The sequence below is a fragment of the Molothrus ater genome, chromosome 1, assembly GCF_012460135.2.
Source record: "Molothrus ater isolate BHLD 08-10-18 breed brown headed cowbird chromosome 1, BPBGC_Mater_1.1, whole genome shotgun sequence".
Classification (NCBI taxonomy): Eukaryota; Metazoa; Chordata; class Aves; order Passeriformes; family Icteridae; genus Molothrus; species Molothrus ater.
The window spans coordinates 2,969,224-2,991,917 of record NC_050478.2 but is presented as its reverse complement, the minus strand read 5'-3'; the positions used below and the strand labels follow the sequence as shown (position 1 = coordinate 2,991,917).

Below are 22,694 nucleotides of genomic sequence, written 5' to 3'. Positions count from 1 at the left end.
AGGATGCTCTGGAGCTTTTGCCTTCCCATGCAGATTTCTGGGTCTCTGATGTCTGAAAAGGCACCAGCCTGTCCTGGAGCCAGGAAAGAGATCAGGATTCCAAGTGGGAAGCAGCTCCTACAGGTTGTATCCAGGCAGTTTGTGCAAAATGCAGTTTATTAAAGCTGTTAGTCTTGCTGGGTGGCATTTGTCTGATTACTTTAGGGAATGTGTAGTGCATCTATAGAGCTTTTCTTTAATAAAATATTTTCTTCTTGACACTTTAAGCTGAAATTAAAATGTGTTTTTTATACTCCCAGTAATGCTCAGTTTCTCTGTAGTTTATCATTAGGTAAAGTATTCTTCAAATGTTTAACCTGAAAAGTGTGTGAAAGGCAATATTCAGTGGTAGCCTTCAGATTTTTTTTCTTTTAATATTTGTATCTATTGCATTTCATTGGTTAAATTTATAGAAAGGGAGATAGTTCATCTGAGCTTCTTTAGAGCTCTGCATTTGTTTTCAGGGTGAGAACTCTGTATCTTATACACATCTAATGTGGCAGATAAGGAGTGCAAAAAAGTGATTTTCTTTTCTATAACAGCTTGTCCAAATAGGGCTAAAATAATAACAAGGATCCTGACTATAAGAGTTCTGTTAATTCATCAGAATTCTCTGCTCTCCAGAGAAAAGTTGTATTTGGAGTAATGAATCTTCAAGGAAGTAATCAGGCAGCAAATGTCTCTTTGGCATATTGCACCAGCAAACCAGGCACAAGACTGCAATGCCTAAAAGTTGATTTAAAGTGGACAGTTTTACTTGAAACGGAATCTCCAGACTCATTTTACTGTAAACAGGCATCTGAGCCATCCTAAAAAATCATCAGCTTTCTTGGAGGAGTCAGGAATTTCTCTGGCATGAAAGAGCTTGGAGGATTTATGGGCAACAGTGAGAGCTGGGCATGGAAAAGGCAGTGGAAGTGATGTTGGGAGGCTTCAGGGAAAAGCATGGACTGAAATCCAGTTGTGCTGGAGAGTGGCACAGTGCAGAGATGCAAGGAGTCAGAAATGTGTCTGGGCAGTATCAGAAGTGCTGGGTTTAGTGCTTGTAGACTATTTTCCTCCCTTTTTTTGTTTTTTTTTTTTTTTAACCCCTTAATTGACTAGAAGCAACAGTTGGGTGGGAAGGAGAAAGTGTAGCTGAGGGAGGATTGTGAGTTCCATGCACATGTTCTGTGAATAGGCCAAGTCTGTTCTCATGTGCCTGAGAAACATTTCCTGCTCTGGAGGAACACAGCATTTTGCAGTTCAGCAGAAAGGATCCAGAGAGAATCCCTCTAGATTTGTAAAACACTGCAATTTCAGTTTCTTTACCCAGAGGTTTGTAGGAGTTCATTGCAGGCTTGTGTTGGAGAGAGTTGTAAAGGCACCAGGTCAGAAATTGACTCTGTGTGTGTTCAGGGAGCCCCACTCTGATTTATTTTTTTATGAATAACTTCCTGTAGAACCCTCAGTGATTTTACAAGCGTTCTAAACCTACGTGGGGATGTCAGTCTGGAACTGTCCTGTTTCCATCCCAAGCTAGGAATCCCTAGGATGTGGCAGAGATTGGCAGGAACCACTCCAGCACCATCTTTTCTTTTTCTGTATCTGCAGTAGCTGCTTTGAATTGCTGCTGCCAGCATCAGCAGCAGTCCCTGGGTGAGCACAGACAGAGCAGATCCCAGAGCTGTTCTGCATTTCCAGCTCAGTGCCTGCATTCATTCCTCTGGGTGATGTTCTGGAGCCATGTGCTCCCTTCTCTTTTTTCCTGGAAATATCTTGTCTCTTCAGAGCCATTCCATCATTCCTGTGGCCCACCTGCCAGGGAGGAATTCCCAGTACAGAATTGTGCAGCTCTGGTGAAAATGAGGAAATAAAGGAGCATTAATGACTCCTGATCCTCCCACTGCTCAGCTCTGTTTCCCCTCGCACCGAATCTGCCAAGCTACATTTGGAACAAACCACAAGTGCCCCTGCTGAAGGAAGAGTAAAGCAACCATAGGAAGCAAAACAAAGTAACCTCTTTGTGAAAAGAGGGAAGTTTCTGTCATAATTATTTCATTATAGTTCAGCTGTGCAGTGTGGTGAGGAATAAGCCCTTAGTGCAACCTAAAGAGGAGTCCTGGATTCTGTTCCTTATCAGTTCAAATGCTTGGAGTTCTTGCCTCTCTGTTCCACAGCTATTTAAAACTTGAGTCTGATTTCCTATTACTGACAGATTTTTTTTTTTCCTTATTGAGGGTGTTGTTGGTTTAATGTGTCTCTCAAGCTCTGCTTTTTTTGCTCAGAACTAAAGAGGATTTTATGGTTTAAAAACGTTTTCATGTCTGGTGCCATGCCCAGTTCATAAACTGAAACAAAGGAACCACTTTGATCTGCTAAATGAAGGGTAAAATAATTTGGGAAGACTCTTGTTTTGATTTTTACAAATTATTTCTGAATGTTACCAGCTCATTAAAAGTAGTTCATATCGTTTTGGTGTCCCAAAGTAGGTATTTTTCTAATCAACAGTTAATAATTTCCTTTTTTGTTGTTGTTGTTGTGAATGAAATACCTTTTGAGCTAATTATTGACTAATACAAAAATGAAAAAATGTCAGCTGGAAGGGGCTGATGTTGCATTATCTTTGAGCATTATTGGCACACATGCACTTCTCACACAAGCAGGTCCCACTGGCTTGATCAAAAGTTTATGGAAAAACGAAAACATTCCCAGGATACTTGAATGTGTCATCAATAACAAAGAGATAATGAATCACTGATAGTTTGTTGGGGGTGGTGGGAGGGCTGGGGATGAGCTCAGCTGATAATTCAGTTTTCAAACATTGCTGCTGCTCAGAATTACACCAGGGTAAAATCCACTATCAGCTGCTGCACCTCTTTGGGCTTTTTTTGCACCTGCAATGTGGTTTTTGTTCTAAAATTCTGAGCAGAAGCAATCGATGCAGATATTTTAGAGAAAACACTGATTTTTCTTACTTGTAGAGAAGTTTCATAGGAGGAGGAGGATGTTAGCTAACTGTGAACTGGCTGAAGTTGGGAACTCCTGGCTGTACACCTTTCCTCTGTGAGTCCAAACATTTGTGTGCCAGCCTGGGGAGTTCCTGCTTGGCAATGGATTCAGCAGAACCTCTGAAGCCCTGTGCAGCTGCAAGCATGTGAATAAACCCACAGAAATTGCTTATTCATCTGCTTCAAGTTGGGCATTTTTTGCTGGATTGAGACTCAGAGGGGAGTGGGGGCATTCTCTTTCTAACTGTTTGTTTTTGCAGTAGTTTTGCAAGCAGGTTTTGTCTCCAGTTTTCTTTTTGTTTTTAAGGAGAACTTTAGTTTTCAAAGTGTATTCTAAAGAAAATTTAGAGCCCTCTTTTAGGCATCCTTTTTCTGCATACAACTTGATTAATAATAATTTTAAACTTGTATTTAATAAAACATAGACTCAGTTTTGTCTGAAAATGTATTACAATTTATTTCTGCCATTTTTGTGTAAAATTTACAGAAACAGTGTTACATCGTGCGCTCCAAAGGTAATGTCTCATTCCTCTAAGGCTGTGTCCTTTCCTTTTCTTTCTGTTTTTCTCTTTCTTGTTTTTCTGATCATATTGTTATGTGCATTGAACCCTTTCTTAGGCCTGAGGTTCTTTGGGGGGGTGGGTAAGAACGTGCTTTTATCAAAAAGATGATTTTCTCTTCAGCAGTATCCTAAACCAATTTAAACCTGAGTGAAGAAAGGTATTTGTCCTTCTGTAAATAACCTGCATAACAGTGTCTATTAAAAGGCAGATTTTGAATGGTTTAAATGGTGAGAGCTCTATATAGAAATGTTCTAATAAAGTATTATTTTGGGGGGATGAACTCATCATGGCTTTAGGTTTCTCTAGTGCCAAGACAGGAGGTAGGTTTGCTCCTGGTTAAGTTCTGAAGCCAAAGCAAATATTCAAGGATTGATGCAGAAAACCTTGGAATGCTTTTTTAAAGTGCACCTTTGCAGAATAAATGTCAGATTACAGCCCTGACACTGAGGTGAGAAAACTTTCAAAGGCACCACAAGGATTTGGGGCTCTCTTTTCCATGGGAAGTTACTCAGTCACCCAAGTCCTTGTGGTGCATCTGAAAGGTTTCCCTGTGGGACAAAGCTTCTCCTGGAGTTCTCTCTTGGTGAACAAGGACAAAACCCTGTTTATTTTACCTCTGACTGCCAGGGGAGTGGGGCAGCCTCTGCATGGGTTTAATGCATCAAGCACCCCTTCCTCTGCTCAGTAAGCACCAGTCCAAAGGCAGCTCCTGCTTAGGTAATTTGCTTAATTAGTCTCCAATGCTGCTGCAGCATGGCAGGAGCACCTGCAGCCTCCCCAGCCCTGGTTTTGAGCTTCTTGCTGTTTCCAGCTAATTCTAAACCCTCAGTCTTCGCTACTATTTGGTTTCATTGAAGTAACCCACTTCTGGTTTTTTCACCCCTTTAAATCAGCTTCATAATTAAAGCCACTTCAACTGTTTACTTAGCAGCAGGTTGTTAATGCAGTTAACTCTTGCTTTAAGAGCTTCAAAAGCCATAAGGATTTTTCTTTTTGTAGCAATATGCTGTGTTAGCAAGGAAAAATCAAAGAACACCTACTGCTATTGAGAAATTTAATGTTGTGTTAATAGCATTTCTTCCCCTGTGTTAACCCAAAGAAGCTTTCTGTATTATTCAGTATTAAGGAAGTGGGTGGGCTGGTTGACATTTGGAGCTTAAAAAAAAAAATATCAAGAGTGTAAACACTCCTGATTCACAGTTCCACCTTTTGGGATGTGTTCAGCACTGCAGGGTTTTGTGACCTAGTAGTTCAAAACTCAAGGGAAGAGAAGTGTTTAAGAAGTAATATTTTATTCTAGCAGTGAAAAACTTCATACCAAATCTGTGTTATTGTAAATCTAGAAAAATCACCTGGGATTGATTATTTATTTTGAGAGCAGGGAATTCATTGGAAGAAGCTTTAAAAGCACGATAGTGCTTGGGAGGAGAGAGAGAATGTTTTGGGAAGTGATTTCTATTTTATTTCTCCCCCAATATTTGAGCAGGCTCTGATGTTCTTTACTCAATATCCCTGCAAAGCAGGATCCCCTGTGCAGCAGGAATTCAGGCTCACTTGGAGAAGTAACTTTAGTTTGCTTTTAGAAAAGGATTCACAGCATTAGAATCCAAAAGATTTGTAGAAAAAGCAGTTGCATTTTCCATTCAGGCTCAATGTGAGAAGCTGAAAAATAGAGAGGAAATCTGCATTTATCAGTGAAGTGTAGGTGGCACAGAATGTCTGCTGTTGATTTTGGGAAGCCTGTGAGGTTTTGAGCTGAAGTGTTTGATGATTTAAGACACAAACATTGCCTTGTATTCTGAGTCAGGAGGCCAAGCAGGTAAATGGGGAGTGAGAAAGAAGTGGTGGGAGGTGAGGGAAAGCAGAGAATCTCTCACATATCATAACTCTTCTTTTTTAAAATAAACTCTCTTTAAAGTGACCTTGCAATCTAAGAAGCTAACAAGCTCAGAAACATTTAAATCCCACTGGTCACCTAATATTTATCACCAAATTGTATCTTCTCTCTAAAAATCATAAAGTTACATTAAATGTGTATTTAAAGACACTTGGAAATCGTTTACTGCATGCATGAAATGATACTTGGTACAGCTTTCAGTATGCACACTTAGCTAAACTTCAGACAAACACCATGTAAAAGTTTAAGAAAGCCTGTGTGTATAATCTGTAATTTTAATTTGTTAATTCCATATATTTAACTGTGTTTTTTCACTATTTTTGTCTTACCTTCACCTCTTTTTTTTTTTTTCTGTGTCATTCTCCTCTTTTACTTCATCTGAATCCCTGATTTTATTTTATTTTACCATCTTCCCATCTTGCTGTTTGTCCAACAGAACAACAAAACCTGCTCCTCATCTCGATGGGTAAGAATCCTTTCTTATTTCTCAAATGATTGCTGAAGTTTGAGGGTTATATTGAAAGTAGACAACAATGGGGAAACAAATCCTTAACTCTGTGGAAATTATACAATGGGATGAGATAGAAAACAAAAGCTTCAATTCTATAAAAATTTCAAGTTGCAACTTATTTCCTAAATCTGGACAAAAACTTGAATTGTCTTAAATCCTAGGATTATTTCTTTAAAACTGCTTGCTGCCCTCAGGCCATAAATTTGGGACTTGAATTGCCAAACTTAATATATTTGAGCAGTCATCTCTTTTGGGGCTTGTTTTTATCCCTAAAATTTATGGGCCAAATGGAAGACAGGAAGAGAAATGTGGTACCACAGAACAAAACCAAGGATTCCTTTATTTTAACTGTCCCTGCAATGCCAGAGGGGAATTGTATCCTGGGTTTGTAGAGATCTCTAAATTCTGCTTCTCTGGGGAGGAGTTCTGTCATGTTTATAGATGGGCTCTTGATCTCTATTGCACAAAACTGCAAAAATAGAAGGGTGGGTTAGGAATTTTAATCTGTTTACCCTGCTCTTGTTGAGGAGATGAGACTGCTTCAGTTTGAGGCAAGTACTTGATGTCAGACTGGATCTTTGTTTCACATTGCATAAAAATCTTAGCATTGTTGTCAACGTTCAACTTAAAATCATTAAAAAATCTTACTTAATGCATTAAGAGCTCAATGTTTCTATCTCAGACTGACTTTTGAAATGTGGAGTTAATTGGAAAATCACCACAATGATTCATAGACGTTTTGCACTTTGTAACTACTTCCTTTCTGCAGTGTGCACGTTGTCTTTGGGCTGGTTATTTCTGGCTTTGAAGTCATAGAACAGATAGAAAATCTCAAAACCGACACGGCCAGCAGGCCCTACGCAGACGTGCGAGTCATTGACTGCGGGGTGCTGCTCGCCAGCTCAGCCAAGGAGGGTGAGTTCCCAGGATTTCACTCAACATTCCCAAAATTCATCGTGTTCATGTGTGGGAAATGGATTTGTAGGGAATTCTCCAAGCCTGACAGAAGGCTCACACTGTGTGTGCATCTGTGTGTAAACTTTGAGATGAGAAATGCTGACTTAGAAATGCCATGGAATAGGACAGACATTGCTGAGGGAGAAATGGAGCCAGAAACGAGCTTCAAAGGGTGGCCTTGCAAATAGGACTGGGTACTTTGGGGAAATAGAACAGGAAAGATGCATTGGAGTGACACCCAGGAGGGGTTATTTTAGATGATTGGCTTTAAGGCATTTTCAGCATGGTGTGGCTAAAGCTGATAGACCAAGAAACACTTATCATGTATTATAATTAAATAATAGTTAGCTTCTAATTATAATAACATAAATTAAAACATCTGTATTGTCTCACCCTTCACATGAGAATGAAAATGGAATAAAAGTTTTTAAAGCACCTTTCAGTTGCCCCAGCTCTGGGTCAGAAAAGAGTTTAATCCAGGAGCTGTTCCTGATCTCTCTTCTTGCTGTGCTGCAGAACCTGCTGAGTGACAGAGTTCCTTTTGTTCTTCATGGGTCTCAGGGTGCCTTGTCCCCTCTTGAAGCAAATAGGGAAGAACTCAAGGTCTGCTGGAGTTGAATCAATAGAATTGTACCAGTGTGACCCTGGGAGCTCGGGGATTTCCCCCAGAACAGGAGGGACTGTAATCACTGAGAATTGAAAAATAAGATAGGTGATGATGTATCAGAAGTTCAAACAGAAATGAGTGGGTCAGAAAAGGGCCTAATCCAACACTCATGTCCTCAGAGAGTACAACAATTCCACCAACAGCTAAAAATCATTGTGGTAGACGTGTGGAATCTTAATTAATTCTTGCAAGCCTGTAAAATGTAAATCTTGGTGTAGGAGAGGAAAGCACAGCAAAAAAAAAATAATTTCTGCCCTCAACATTTGTCCCCTGTTCATGTTAGAGGTTGACATGACAAACTCAAAAAGGAATCAAAAATTACTTTTCTGGGTTTTTTTGAAAGAGGGAGATACAAATGCACTTTTCTTAAAGTTGGATTTTGTGCACTCTCAAAGGTTTAAAGATTCTGTAAAGTCAGTATATGCAATATATGTGGTCAAGCTTATTTTCCTTTTCATGAAGATTCATAGAGAATAAATGATCTTAAATATATGTTTGGACAGTCTCTGTGAATTAGTGGAGTGTTATAAGTTTGCATTTTTTACCTAATTTCTGATTTTCCTTAGGATAAGGTGGTAATGTATCTCCTTTAGAGAAAGTCAAGAGGAGCTCTAGTGTAAAAGTGTGAGGATGCAGAAAAGAGGAAATAACAAAGTTTTAAAAATAAAAAATACACAACTGGGCCAGCAACTAATTTATTCTTAATCTTTGTCTTGCAACCTGTGTATTGTTTCTAAAAGTACCTAATATTTTTACTATAAGTGGTCTTTGCTTATCTGTGTATTTTGTCTTTGCTGGAAAGTATTTGTATAATACCAACATGGATTTAGACTGGGAACAGTCAGATGAATTTTTATTTTGATTCTTTGATATTGTGAAAAAGTTCACAGAGCTTTTCTAAAATGGCCCATTTGTATATTTCTGCATCTATAAAATGATGTGCTTTGTGCTTTTACATGCACACACATGTGCACAGTGTCAATTGAAAATATCTCTTCAAGCTTTGGAGAAGAAGAAGAAAGTTTGCTCTGACTCAGAAGCCTCAGAGTCCTCTTCCAGTGCATCCAGCTCTTCAGAATCCTCCTCTGAGAGTGAGGCTGAGAATGAAAGGAGCAGGAGGAAAAAGAGGAAAAGAAGAGCTAAAACCAAACAGTCCAGGAAACGAAGGAAGGAGGAGAGGAAGAAGGAGGATTCAAGGTGCAAGCGAACCTCAAGCCAAAGACGGTGACTGGTCTCTAAAATCTAATAATTGCAGTAAAATCTGGGAATTCTGCTTTGTTTTCATGAGGTGCTCAAGCAGTAAATATGAAAATGCTTTTAAGTTTTGCTGCATGATTTTATTAACAAACAAAAAACCCTAAAGTTGAGCCTGTTGAGTTTTCCATTAAATGGAAGATCTTTGTAGAAAAAGCAAGAGTGATGTTGAAATGACTAAATTCCAGCATGTAAAACTATTCAAGGCTCAGCACACCTGTGTAAAAGTGAGAGTTCAGGCTTATTGCAGAACTTCGTACATATATTTGATTATCTTTTAAAAATGTTTCTCAACAAGTTGTAAATGAAAAGCAGAATTATTTGCTGTAAAGCAAGAACTGAACTTTCTCTCCAGTAATAATGGCCCATCCTCCCTTTAGTCTAAAATGGGTTGTGGACACATCTTGCTTGTTAAGCCAGCTCTAAGTTTGATGCATCTTCTCTTGGAACCCAGTTGGCCAAGGGATTGATTTCCCAGCTAACTGTGATTTCTCCCCCTGCTCTTTGCCTTGGCAGCCTTTCTGACAAGAGCGATGTCGCAGACAAAGTCGACCTTAGCACCAAGCGGGACAAGCCCGTGGTACGTCCTGAGGAAATCCCCCCAGTGCCTGAAAATAGATTTTTGCTCAGAAGAGATGTGCCTGTTGTCAATGTAGAGCCTGAACCGTAAGGAACTCTGAGCTTTTTATTCTGACTTGCTGAAATTTGTGCATGAAATATTCCTGTTAACATTCTCTTCCTGGTGCTGCTGACCGCAGTGTCAGAATTGCTGCATGTGGTCATTTCATTGTCCTTTTTACAGTTTCTTTTCCTTGTGACCTGTGCCAAGGGTTTTCAGTGAGATCTTCAGATGATTTCATTGATCTTTAAGGGTGTTAAACTCAATTAAAAACTATTAATGAATAATTTCAGAAGTAATCATGCAATGCAAACCACAGGAAATACTTGATGGCAAGGGGAACTTGGGATTGGGAGAGGTGATTTTTCATCTTTCTTAGACTGATGAAGAAACTTTGGTTCAGAATCAATCTGGAATTTCATGACTTTAGCAATGTTTAAGAATAAGAGAAAAAGCTCTTCTTTTGCTACTAAGGAAGTCAGAAGTTCACGAGATGCTTTCAATGTGTTTTTGTACCTCCACTGTCAAATTTCATTGCTTTTGTAGCTGAGCTAGTCCGTTACAGTGGCTTAGCTCTAAAATCAATGTTGGGTTTGTTTGGTGTTGGGTTTTTATATTCCCTTAATGGTACAGTTTCCTGTAACCCTTTTCTTGGAACATCACTCACATTCCCAAAGATTTACTCACTACTCTGGGGGATATTACATGGGCTGAAAGAAGCAAAGCTTTAAAACCTGTCAACTATCCTGAACTGAGATCCTGAAACTCTTCTGCCCGTGTTATGTTCAGGATTTGTGCCCCAAACAAAAGTTAACCTCTTGTGACAGTGTTTTGCAAGTTTATTGTTAGCATTAATTTTTGTGTCAAGAGATCAGGCTGCACATTTGGTTGGAAACAAATACATGTTGATTTGCCTTTTGTTGCAGAACTCTCTCGCTTTGTTTCTTCAAAAAAAACCACAGAATTCTGTCTGAAAATGAATAAGATGATGAATATTTCTCATTTTTAACTTAAACTAATTGTAAGTTAATTGTGTTTCTTGCTGTGTAACTTCATACTTTATTAATTTATGTAGGAAGCTTCTTGATGCTGCACCAGTTCTGACTGACCAGAAACCATCAGTCTCTAAATCTGGACGAAAAATTAAAGGAAGAGGCACAATAGTATGTGACAATTTTATTTATTTCTTTATTTCCTCTCACTCAGAGTAACATCCCTGACTTTGAGCTTTGAATTTCCCTGGAGGGCTTTGTATGATACTTTATTTACAAGTTGTAGGATCCAGTTTAGAAAGCATTGAAATCCTGTCAGGTAGTTGATTTTATAACACTTCTTTTCCATCCTTCCTGTGACTTCTTTTAACTTACAAATTGTTTGGAGAAAAAAAATGCCTAAATGGAATGTTTGGGAATACTTAGGTAAATAAAGACTTGGGGAAAAATAACTTAAAGTGGAGTGTAATTGGCTTCTGCCAGATATTGGGGTTTCTGTCTTTTTTTTTCATCATTTTGGCACCCTCTCAGCAAAATTAAGAATGCAAAAGATGTCATTTAGGGCTGGCAGTTGGAGAAACACATTTTTCTTCTATCTCTTATAGTCTTTTTTAGCACAGCTTCTGTCCAGGTGTGATGTTTTTCAAAATAATTGTTTGTAGGTTCCACGAGAGTCCAGAGTATAAAATGTGAGAATTAGGGAGGTCCATGACACCCTGCAATCTTTTAGGCTATTCTTCTATAAAAGCTGGTTTTCAAGTAGTCATTGCTTCAGCTGAAACAATAGTGAAGCTCAGGTTATCTTGATTTTGGTTTTTTATATAAGAAGGATGTTTTAAAGCCGCCTGCAATTACCTGGATAAATAAATGCATGCATCTTTGTGACTTTATTCTGGGGGACAATGCTTTTTTTCCCCCATTTTATTGCTTTTATAAGTGGCTCAAAATAATTGAGTCAAATCCAGATGTGCTTTTATTGAGTGAAGGAGGATCTGATTTCCTCACAGAATTTACCTAAGTGTGTATCCCACTGGGTAATGGAAAATAATGAGTTAGCAGTAGCAGAGTTCTTCTTTCTCTGCTGCACAAGTAGCTCTTGTTGCCTACTTAAATCCTCTGCCTAAGTGTAATTTTTTTAACGTGAAGCTTCATTGCTCTTTTTTGTGAAAGAGTTTTGAGGGTTTTTTTGTGATTTTTTTTTTTGTGTTCAGTTTCTTATTTTTTTAATTGCTTTAAAGTGACTTAATCTGGATTCCCATTTCTGAAGAGCAGTAACTTCTGCAATGAGGTTTGTCTTTGCTCCTACAAACCATGAAGAGTTTGAAGTGAAACATCTGTGCTTCAAAAACGAGGGTGGTTATCTGCAGTAATTGTGTTATTCCAAAAGGGAATCCGTGGCCTCCTCCTTGATTCTTCCTTTCACATTTCCAAAAGCTGGCTGAGCTGCTGGCCTCTCTCAGGCCCAAAAGTCTATATAAAAGGTGCAGCAGTTGTGTAAGAAACCCTTGCTGTGTGTGTTTGCTGTGCCAGCGCTATCACACCCCGCCGCGGTCGCGCTCCTGCTCCGAGTCGGACGATGAGGAGAGCAGCGAGACCCCTCCCCACTGGAAGGAGGAGATGCAGAGGCTGCGGACGTACCGAGCCCCCAGCGGGGAGAAGTGGAGCAAAGGAGACAAGTAAGAGCCTCACCACCACAGCTCTGAGATGTCCTGGCCTTTGGGAAGCCCTCATTGCTTGTGTAGATGTAACCACAGCAGTACCAGGATGAGAGGAAACAGCCTCAAGTTGTGCCAGGGATAGATTAGATATTAGGAATTTTTTTTTTTCCACAGAAAAAATATGCTGCCCAGGGAAGTGTGGAGCCCACCATCCCTGGAAGTGTTCAGAGAACATGTGGATGTGGCACCTAAGGATATGGTTTAGTGCTGAACCAGGTGGTGGGACTTGGTGATCCTAAAGATCTTTTCCAACCTTAAGGATTCAGTGATTTCCTTCTCCTCAAAGTGGACTACATGGTTTCTTTGGAGTAAAACAATCAAATCCACTAAGCCTTTATTGTTTTAGTTGTATGTTCTTTCAGCAGTTACAAACTGTGTGATGGATGGAAGTCAGCTCTCCAGAATTCCTGATGGCTTGATACTAAATATGAGCTTCTATCAAATTACAGGAGATAAATCTTAAAAGGAAAACTTAAAAATATTATATGTAACTAGTAGTGCATAATTGCAAATGTTTCAGATTATTCTTTTTTATGTACTGAGGTGTTTTAAAACTTGTATTTAAATATGGTTTTAGGATCCTGTTTTGTAGAGGTCAAAGTCCTGCAGACTGAGGTAATTAAAACTTTAAATCTCTTTATACATGTCTTAAAAGATGCAAAACTTGCTTGTGTTGGCTGATTTATTTCTTAGGGAGAAGTAGCTCTTGATAGTGATGCAATTCTACATCTTAAAGTGAGTGTAAGGAACTCAAAGCAATTCTCTGGTAATAAAATGTGTGCTAGGGTTTACATAAACTTATTTAAAATTAAGTTTAAAAATACTTAATTTATATAAAGGTTTTTAAAGCTTTTGCACTTAGCCTGGGTTTTTTTTGTTTGTTTTCCAGGTTGAGTGACCCCTGTACCAGTAGATGGGATGAGAGAAGTGCATCCCGGAGATCCAGGTCTTGGTCCCATAACGGTTACGCTGATCTGAGCACTGTGAGATACTCCAGCCATCACAAGAAGCACAGGAAAGAGAAGAAGAAGGTGAAACATAAAAAGAAATCTAAAAAGCAGAAGCACTTCAAGAAGCACAAGCAAACGAAGAAAAAGAAAACATCAGCCTCATCAGATGTAGAATCCTCTCATTCCTTCCACAGGAGGACAAAATCATCTTGTGATCGTGAGAGGAAATCTCGTTCTTCCTCATTGTCTTCCAGGCGTTCATCCAGGAGGGACTGGTCTAAATCTGATAAGGAAGACCAGAGCTTGTCATCCTTATCAAGCAGAGGGTCTCGATCATACTACAGGTCCAGATCCAGGTCTAGATCTAAATCAAGATCTTACTCCAGAAGAAGTTCTAGATCAAGATCAGCCTCCAAATCTTCGCGATCTCAAAGTAGGTCACGGTCAAGTTCTAACCCCAGGCAGCAAAAGACTGTTCCCAATTCTCCACGGAATATTTCAGCACGGTTAAATGACGCTAAGCTGACCAAGACTGCTGAGCCTGTCCGAGCTGTGATCCTGCCCAGTGACAAGGTTATCGTGCCACCAGTTGTCCCAGAAAACCTCCCTGTCATACCCTTAAGTGACAGTCCCCCACCTTCAAGGTGGAAACCTGGGCAGAAACCTTGGAAGCCATCGTATGAGCGAATTCAGGAGATGAAAGCTAAAACAACCCACTTAATTCCCACCCAAACTAATTACAATTTAGTGGTGGTTAAGGAGGCCAACACTTCTCCTCCTATCGCAAGCAGGAGAGGAGCTCCGAGAGCGATCGGAGCGGTTATTCCAAAGGCCGCAGCGACAGGAGCTCCGAGAGCTGGCCCAGGTCCAGGAGCAGGTCCTCTCGAAGCCGCTCCTACTCAAGATCTTACTCAAGGTCTAGAAGCCCATCGAGCTCCAGGACAAAATCTCCTTCCTCTGGCAGGTCACCGTCCCCCAGTAAATACCGCAGTGACAGGTCGGGGTACAGCGAGTCCACGTCCGACTATTCCCTCAGCGATGAGGACAGGCACAGGAGCAAAAGGAAATCCACATCCAGCGATCCCAAAGCCCGGGGCCTCAAACCGAGGCAGGAAACGAGCTCTGATAGCACTTTGCCTTACAAGCATCCAAAAGACTACGATGAGTCTTCCCAAGGGTTGAAGGAGAGTGACAGTTTGTCATCCTCAGACTTGTCCTCTGACAGTGAGCGCTCTGCCAAAGCCAAAGCGGTCCAAGAAAAAGAAGGCCGCTTTCCTTTAGAAGGGGATGCTGAGAAACAGGATAAAAATGGCTTAAGTTGTGAGAGAGGGGAGGAGAAAGGCAAGGGTGAGCGGGATTCTGATCACTCCAAAAAGAAAGCAGCTAAGGAGAAATGCTCGGAGCAGCCCAGAGGTGGTGCAAAAACAAAACGCAAATCCTACTCAGGTAGCAAATGGGACTCGGAGTCCAACTCTGAAAGAGGAGAGGCAAAGCATAACAGGGGGGATTCCAGACCCTCCTCTGGGAAAGAAGAAGGAGAGGCCACCTCAGGGTCTGACACAGAGCTTAGTGTTACTAAAAGGATAAAAAAACAATCCAATTCCTCAGAGGGCTTTTTGGGTTCTGACTGCACGTGGAAGACAAGCAAACAGTTGTCGTCTTCTGAGTCTGAGAGTTCTTGTTCCAGCTCAGCAGACACTCGAGGCAAGTTGAAAAAACACAAACATGGGTTGAAAAAGACTCCTAAAAAATCACATTCCAAAAAAGCAAAAGAAAAATCGAAAGGTAAAAAGGAGAAAAAACACAAAGTCCAGAAAAGAAAAGAAATGTTTCATTGGCAGCCCCCCCTTGAGTTCGGGGAAGAAGAGGATGATGAGATAAATGAAAAGCCGGTTACCAAGGATGATAAAAAAGAAAAGCAGCTTAGCAGGGACATAAAGGATAAAAAACAAGTTTATGAAAAGGATGAAATAGCCACAGATAAAATGGGAAATGGTGAAAAGTCGTGTATGAATGAAAACCTTTTAGATAAAAACACCACATGTGGGGCCTCGCCAGATCGCAGCAACCTTAATAAAGAGCCCATTGAAACAAGCACTTCAACTGGTATTTTAAACTCAGGAATAAACGTGGCTGCCTGCAAGAGTGAGATTAAACAAGCTGAAGAAAATAACCAGAATGGGCTGGAAGATGTTATTCAGACAGATGACAACATGGAGATTTGTACTCCAGATCGTAACTCGCCAGGGAAGGTGGATGTGGATGTTTTGTCTCCTGTCATTCTCACTGCTAAACCTTTAAGTGCTGGTGTAAAAAAAGAGTTACAGGTTGAGACCCCTGAGCAAGATGCCATCAAACTGGGGAACAACATAAGGGACTTTATTAATAGTAAAGAAGAAAAAGAAACAGGAAGGCAAGAAAATAACTCTACCCCTGTGTCTGGTGCTAAAGACTGTAGTGTAAAAAGTGAAATTTCTGAAAATACACCAAGCAATATGATAGACAATAAATGGAAGCCTTTGCAAGGTGTTGGTAACTTAAAACCAGCAACAATCAGTATGACCACGGAGGTTAAAAATGTAGTATCAGCACCAGAACCCAAACCAGCAGGCTTAAGAATTGAAATAAAAGCAAAAAATAAAGTAAGGCCTGGGTCTCTCTTTGATGAAGTGAGGAAAACAGCCCGGCTAAATCGTCGGCCAAGGAACCAAGAAAGTTCCAGTGAGGAGGAATCTCCGAGCAGAGATGACAACAGCCCTTCCAGGAGTCTCAGCAGGTCACGAAGTAAATCTGAGTCTAAATCCAGGCACAGAACCAGGTCCATATCCTACAGTCACTCGAGGAGTCGATCCCGAAGTTCTACATATTCATACAGGTGAGAAGCATGTGCTGCTCCCACAGCCAGCCCTGGCAAACTGAATGTTCTTATGTTTTCAAGGAATGCTTTTCAGGTTGTGTTTTTTGTGTTCTGACAGCCCTGTGTTATAAAAGAAACAGAATGGTTTGGGTTGGAAGAGACCTTAAAGACCATCCATGGGCAGGGACACCTTCCATTATCCCAGGCTGCTCCAAGTCCTGTCCAGCCTGGGTTTGGACACTTCCAGGGATCCAGGGGCAGCCACAGCTTCTCTGGGGACCCTGTGCCAGTGTGAAGTGCCCTCCTTGACCTGTCCCTCCATCCCTTGTCCCAAGTTCATCTCCAGCTCTCCTGGAGCCCCTTTAGGCCCTGGAAGGGGCTCTGAGCTCTCCCTGGAGCCTTCTCCTCTCCAGGGGAACATTCCCAGCTCTCCCAGCCTGGCTCCTGAGCCGAGGGGCTCCGGCCCTTGGATTAACTCAGTGGCCATATCACCTAGCAAGTATGGAATAAATATTTAGCTAGAAGACTAAAGTTTTGTAACTTCTTCTGGTTCCCATGTTCTGCTGCTCTTCTCCTCAGCTGTGTTCTCTCTTGATGTCCTTGGCTGTAGGTCCAGGAGTTACTCGAGGAGCCGGAGCCGGGGCTGGTACAGCCGAGATCGCTCCAGGAGCCGGAGCAGTTCCTACCACAGTTACAAGAGCCGTAGGTGAGTTCACCCAGCTGGAAACTGTGCCAAACATGTTCCCCTGCTCTTGTTCCCCCTCTCCCCCTGCCCTCTTCAGCACTTTTGGTTTCTGTTGACTAAAAACCCCTCTGTGGTGTTGATTTTGTCAGTCGGAGCTACAGCAGGAGCCGATCCAGGAGCAGTTCCTATGGGCACCACAGTCGATCCAGGTATGGATTTGATGCCTTGTGAAAGCTGACCTAGAACAGAGGCTGGACAGAGCTAAAGAATAAAGCAGGGATTTATTAAAAACCCTCCATGGATGCACCTTGGGCAGCACAAGAGCCCAGCCAGGGCTGCACCCAAGATGAACCAAAATGGCCCCAAAATGCACCAGCGCTCCCGGGCTCTCTCCCTGGGATCAGTTCCGCTCCATTTGCATCTTGCAGTTCATTGTCCCATTCCAGCTTTAGCCCCTGCAGTCCCACCCTGCTTGTTTTTCTCTCTCCAGCCCACGGGGTTTGTGCTCTTGGGCTGAGATTTGGATCATTTGTCCTTGGTGCCCAGCTGGAGCAGGAATTGTTTTGTCTCCCTGCTCTGTGCACAGAGCTCCCCATGCCCTGATGTGAAGCTCAGACCCACACACTAAAGCAGCACAGAATCTGAAAAACATAAAAGCTGAAACCTGAGGTATCAGATTGTGCTTTTGTACAAACTCTGCAAGAAATGTGCTGCCCATCAAATCATCTTAGTATAAGTCTACTTTGATTTACATTTCTTTAAAATAGACTTTATCATATAATTATTGTCTCTGAAACTATTATATATCATGCATACTACCTATTTTATTATACATACTGTAATACAAATGCATATCTAAATACATATTTATTTATAAAAATACTTTGTAAGATTACTTTTATCTCATAGAATCCCAGAATGGTTTGGGTTAGACAGGACCTTAAAGATGATCCAACCCCTTGCCATGGGCAGGGGCACCCTTCCCTAGACCTGGGTGCTCCAAGCCACATCCAGCCTGGCCTTGGACACTTCCAGGCATCTGTAGTACTTAAAACTATTATTATATCCTAATGGCAACTCGAATCAAAGCAAAATGAACACAAGACACTTTCAAAAGCTGAAAATCACCAAATCATCCTGGCATTACAATTGTAGGTAATGCCCTAAGTAGAAGTGAACACACTTGCTTTTGTTTTTTTAAATAATATTGAGTTATAAATGGAATTGCTTGGCTTGCTTTCAGAAGTATCAGCAAACAAGAATTTTACTAGAAATAAAAGGAACAGCACAATGCTTTATAAATGCTTAGTATGTCCTTCCTAATAGAATTTGAGATTTTTACTGTTACTTTGAAGATTGTTATTATGTGGAAACCTTGATAAAGCATAGAATTGTTTGCCACATCGTAATTTCTATACATGCCCTCATACCTCTGTATAAATATCCTTTAAAGCAGCATTTAAAACAACATTTTAGCCCAGAAATATGAATTCAGTATTACTTTTTCCCCCTTTAAAGCAGGTCCTACACCTATGACAGTTACTACAGCAGGAGTCGGAGCAGGAGCAAGAGGAGCGACAGCTACCGGAGATCTCGGAGCTACGACCGGAGATCCAGGTGGGTCTGATCCTGCCTGGCTGCACCAGGATTTGCTGGACACAAACAGAGGATGTTGAACAAGGCCAGAGTGCTGCTTTTTCCCCATAAGAATAAGAAATTCACTCAGCAAAAGTAATAATTCAGACTAAATTCCAGTTAAAATCAGAGCGTGCATGCGAGCGAGAAGTTGGAAGTTTTGACATTCCAAATAGGAGGATGGGGAAGCAGCCAGGATAAGGAAAAGTTGATTTCCAGTTCATTGTACCCATGCATTCAAAATCAGCACTTTTTCCCAGAGAAATGAAGTCCCCATCCCTGGAAGGGTTGAAAACTTGTGGCAATGGCATTGAGGACATGGTTTAATAGTGAAGACAGTGGGGCTGGGTTAGCTTGGTGATCTCAAAGGTCTTTGGCAGCCTTAATGATTCCATGATTTGATGTATTATATTTTTAAATAATATCAAGTGTTTTTTAAAGCCCACATAACTCACAAGACTTAACTCAAGTGCTCTCTTATGGATTAAAAGCTGCCTGGTATGCAAAGAATTCCACTGTATGGTAAATTCCTTTTGGTTATGCTGCAGAAATGGATCTAAAACAATCTGGAAGGGAAATTAAAAGTTTTGCTGGAATTCAGATTTCATTTTTAACTTTGCAGAATGTATTTTGAAAGAATATTTTTACCTGCAAATCTGCTGAGTTTGGAATATATTTTATTCTCCTCAGTCCAGGGGATTTATATAAGTGTAAGTGAGCACATTTCACAGAGATCAGAGATATGGAGAGTTGTAGATACATTTAATTACACTGATGATTTGTTTTATACCTTTTAAAATGCCTTCTATTAGTAACAAATCAGGTTTCTAAGACTACTGTATATTTTCATCCTCTCCTCATACAAATTTTTTCACAACTTTATACCAGCTCTTAATGGACTTTGCTCTCACCCATTTGCACAAGACAACTTTCATCTTGTGTTGGAGGGGGAAAAATTAATGAGTTTTAATGAAGAATGTGAAAATAAACTTAAAAACCATTGCTTTATTAAGTTGAGGAGCTTCAGTGTGTGATTAGGAAATGCTCACCTTTCACTTAGAAAGCTTCCCTTACAGGCAGGAGGCTGGAAAATCTCTGAAAGCTTGTTCTGTGTAATTTGAACGTGGCCTGTGGCTTGTCTGGAACCATCTGGGCTCTGTGTTGACATTTGGCCAGGTGCTGAGCTTGGAATTTGTCTGGGGGAGCCAAAACATTTTAAATACAATTTCCACACTGCAGACACACAAACACACCTCTGTTGTGGTTATGGGGCCTAAGTTTTAAGACCCTCCTTCAAACATGAAAATAAAATTTATAAATCAAGGATTTGTGAAATTATGCTAGTGAGAAATACTTGCAGTGTAAAATTCCAGTTGTTAGAATACACTTCTCACTCAGCTCAATTAGCTTTTATAAAAACATCAATTTTGGATGGTTTTTAGCTGTAACAGAGAAAGCAAGAAGTTACAAACAGTTTGACTTGAGTTACACAGAGTTTTCATCATATGAATTCAATGATTATTTCCATTTTGAGTATCCTTTAATGAATCCTTCACTTACAAGAAATACAATCCTGTAAAAGACTGGTGTGTTTCCTTATCTGTAACAATTTTTTGACAGGATGCAATTTTAAATTTGAAGCTCAAACTGCAGCTTTGGGGCATTTAAATCTTTTCTCTCCTTGCAGGTCCTACGGCTCCGACAGCGACAGCGATCGCAGCTACTCCAACAACAGGAGCCCCAGTGAGAGCAGCAGATACAGCTGAGACTGTTCCTTCCAGGATGGAAACTCTGTTCCAGAGTTTTTTCACTGTTACATTCAAAAAAACTCTTCTGACAGTGTCACAAGTGAAGGTTGTTTGCTGAATTAGCTGAAACTTAACTCTGCTTGCAGAGAGAAGGACTGAGCTCAACAGCTGATGTCATTTTTTATTTTTTTTTATGTCAAATGCAACTTTTACAAAATAATAATAAAAAAAGCCCAGTTTGGTTTCCTTGAATCAGCTTTTCCAAGCCATGTATTACACACTTAGGTGAATTGCTGCTGCCACTTTTTGGGTGCAGCAGTCAGGACTGTCTTCAAGTCTGTTTATAAACACCTTAGGAAAGATGTGCTAGCAACTATTAAACTGTGAAGTCAATTTCTTAAAAAGGCTGCCATTTCTAGTTGATGAAAATGCTTTTTTATTGCTGGAAGCTGTTTCCATTCTGTCTTGATTGTTGATTATTGCATTCTGTACAGGATATAGGTAAGGAAAACAAAGGCTGCCACTCTGTCTTAATCCCTCCTGAGCTGTGGTGTTCTGGAATTCTGCTGGAAAAGGTGAGCTGATGCCCAGTGGGAATTGTCAAACTGACAAGCAGTGAGCAAAAGTGTGATGAATGAGTTTGGAGCTTAATATCCAACCTGTCTAATCTTTTTATGTTTAAAAGAGGAATTTTGTGATAAACAGCAATGTCCTTCAGAGACTAAAAATGTGTTTCCAAACACTTCCTGACTTTGATTTTCAGTTCCTATTACAGTGCTTGGCATCCTTCAACACATTTTGAGTGTTGTAAACCATGAGTGTGTCATGAGTTTGTCCAAAGCACTCTTTCAAACACTGACATGATGATAATTTTTTGAGAAAACCAGCCATAAAGGTTCCTTTATAAAACCTCCTTTATAAAAAAAAGCTCTATCCCATTCACCATAGGGAATATCAGATACTGATATTGCAGATATTGAACTATATCTTGTTAAAGCAGACTACAGAAATACTGGGATGCCTCACAAAAAGCATGAGCAATACCTTCAAAGTAAAGTTTAGTACCAAAAATTACTCTTAAGTTCCAGGCAAATGGCTTGCAAAAATATAAATAGATTCAAGCTGAAGACCATTGAGTAATTCTTGCAATATTCTGATTTAGTTGATTTAAAACAATCTGTAAAGTTTCTGAGGGGGTTTAGAAAGTTGAGTTCTGAGAAGCAGATTTTTTAATGGCATAATGTAAGCTGAAAATTGGGGTCTGTAGTGACAAAACCAACGTGCTTTGATTAAAGCTAATGAGCACTGTTGTACCATAACAGTTTCCATTAATGACTCTCTGTAATCTCTGCACATGCTTTCATTTGCTCATTTCCAAATATTGGAAATTATTTTTCTTAATCTCATCAGGACCCAGTAGCTCTGACAATTGAAAGCAGTAATTTCTCACTGAGGCATCAATTCCTCTCTTTGATTGAATTAAGCTGCCCCAAATTTAATTTTTTTTTTTTTTGGGTACACTTATGAAAAGCAAGTTCAAAGGGAGATGGTGATGATTCCCTCCATTTCTGCCCACCCACAGCACATTCCTGATTTTGAATTGGCCATGGAGGTTTTTCACTTTTCTAGAAGTACCCAAAACTCTGCTCTTGCCCCTTTCCTACACTTCAGAGTTTAGTGACAAAGTGTGTGCATGCAACCTTTCCACCCTTTGGCAAACTTCTAATGCTTTTTGGCATTAAATACATTTAATATCCAAGTCAGGATACATTTACAAACATGTTTCTAACAGCAGCAGCCATCTCAGAATCCTGAACAAATATTTCAGTGATATTTGTTGTAGTTTCATCATTTTCAGTACAGCTGTAACTTGGTTTTTTTCCCTAAGAAAATAGAATGAGAGGGTTCATGGTCTTACAAAATATACAAATATAACCATTAGTATTCAATACCTATTAGTGAAACTATTGCTCCAGGATCAGATTTTTACCATATTTCAGATCTGATTTGTCTTTTTAAGGCCCGGAAAAGGTAATAGAAATATGGTCAAACAATTAACTGTAGTTATCAAAAATTACTGCACTATCACTAAAATCTTTCATATCTTTAGTCAAAGGTTTATAAAGAAATTCCATCAGGTAGAGAATGGTTGGGGAGGGGTTGAGGGAAGGGCTGGGGGTATTTTTACTTAGTGGAATCTGTTAAATTGTGCTGCAGATGGAAAATGTCCCCCTGAGCTGGTTTTCTAACGCTGCTCTATGTTTTTGCAATTTTGTTATTCCAAAGTAGTTGCTGTTTGTAAAATAAACTTTTGTACATATCTGCAAATGCTGTTTTCTCTACATCTGGAGAAATCTGTGGTGCTGCTTGAAGGAAACAGGCAGGAAAATTAAGAATACACTTTCAGAAATCCACTTTTGTCCCTTGCAAGACTCAGACACGAAGTTGCTTTTCCTTTTCTTGACCTACATAGGGGAGCTATTCCTCAGCAGGACTCTGGGTTTACATAATAGTCATTGGAGGAGCAAATATTTTGAAATTTCCAAGTGATTTGAGGTCTCATCATTTCCCAAGATCTATAAAAGGTTCCTCTCCTTGGTGAAGAGAAACAG

General features: G+C 40.2%; 1 protein-coding gene across 1 annotated transcript in view; it reads left to right on the top strand.

Annotated features, from left to right (window-relative positions):
* The window catches only part of NKTR (natural killer cell triggering receptor), a 38,646-nt gene extending 16,236 nt beyond the window's left edge, over positions 1-22,410 (top strand). Inside the window, 12 exon segments of the mRNA XM_036398449.2 lie at positions 5,926-5,955; positions 6,770-6,915; positions 8,626-8,848; positions 9,395-9,544; positions 10,573-10,660; positions 12,020-12,165; positions 13,097-13,926; positions 13,929-16,032; positions 16,625-16,720; positions 16,849-16,908; positions 18,221-18,316; positions 20,022-22,410. Coding sequence (XP_036254342.1) covers positions 5,926-5,955; positions 6,770-6,915; positions 8,626-8,848; positions 9,395-9,544; positions 10,573-10,660; positions 12,020-12,165; positions 13,097-13,926; positions 13,929-16,032; positions 16,625-16,720; positions 16,849-16,908; positions 18,221-18,316; positions 20,022-20,100 — 4,048 coding nt within the window. The 3' untranslated portion in view covers positions 20,101-22,410.
* Positions 22,411-22,694: the final 284 nt, after the last annotated feature.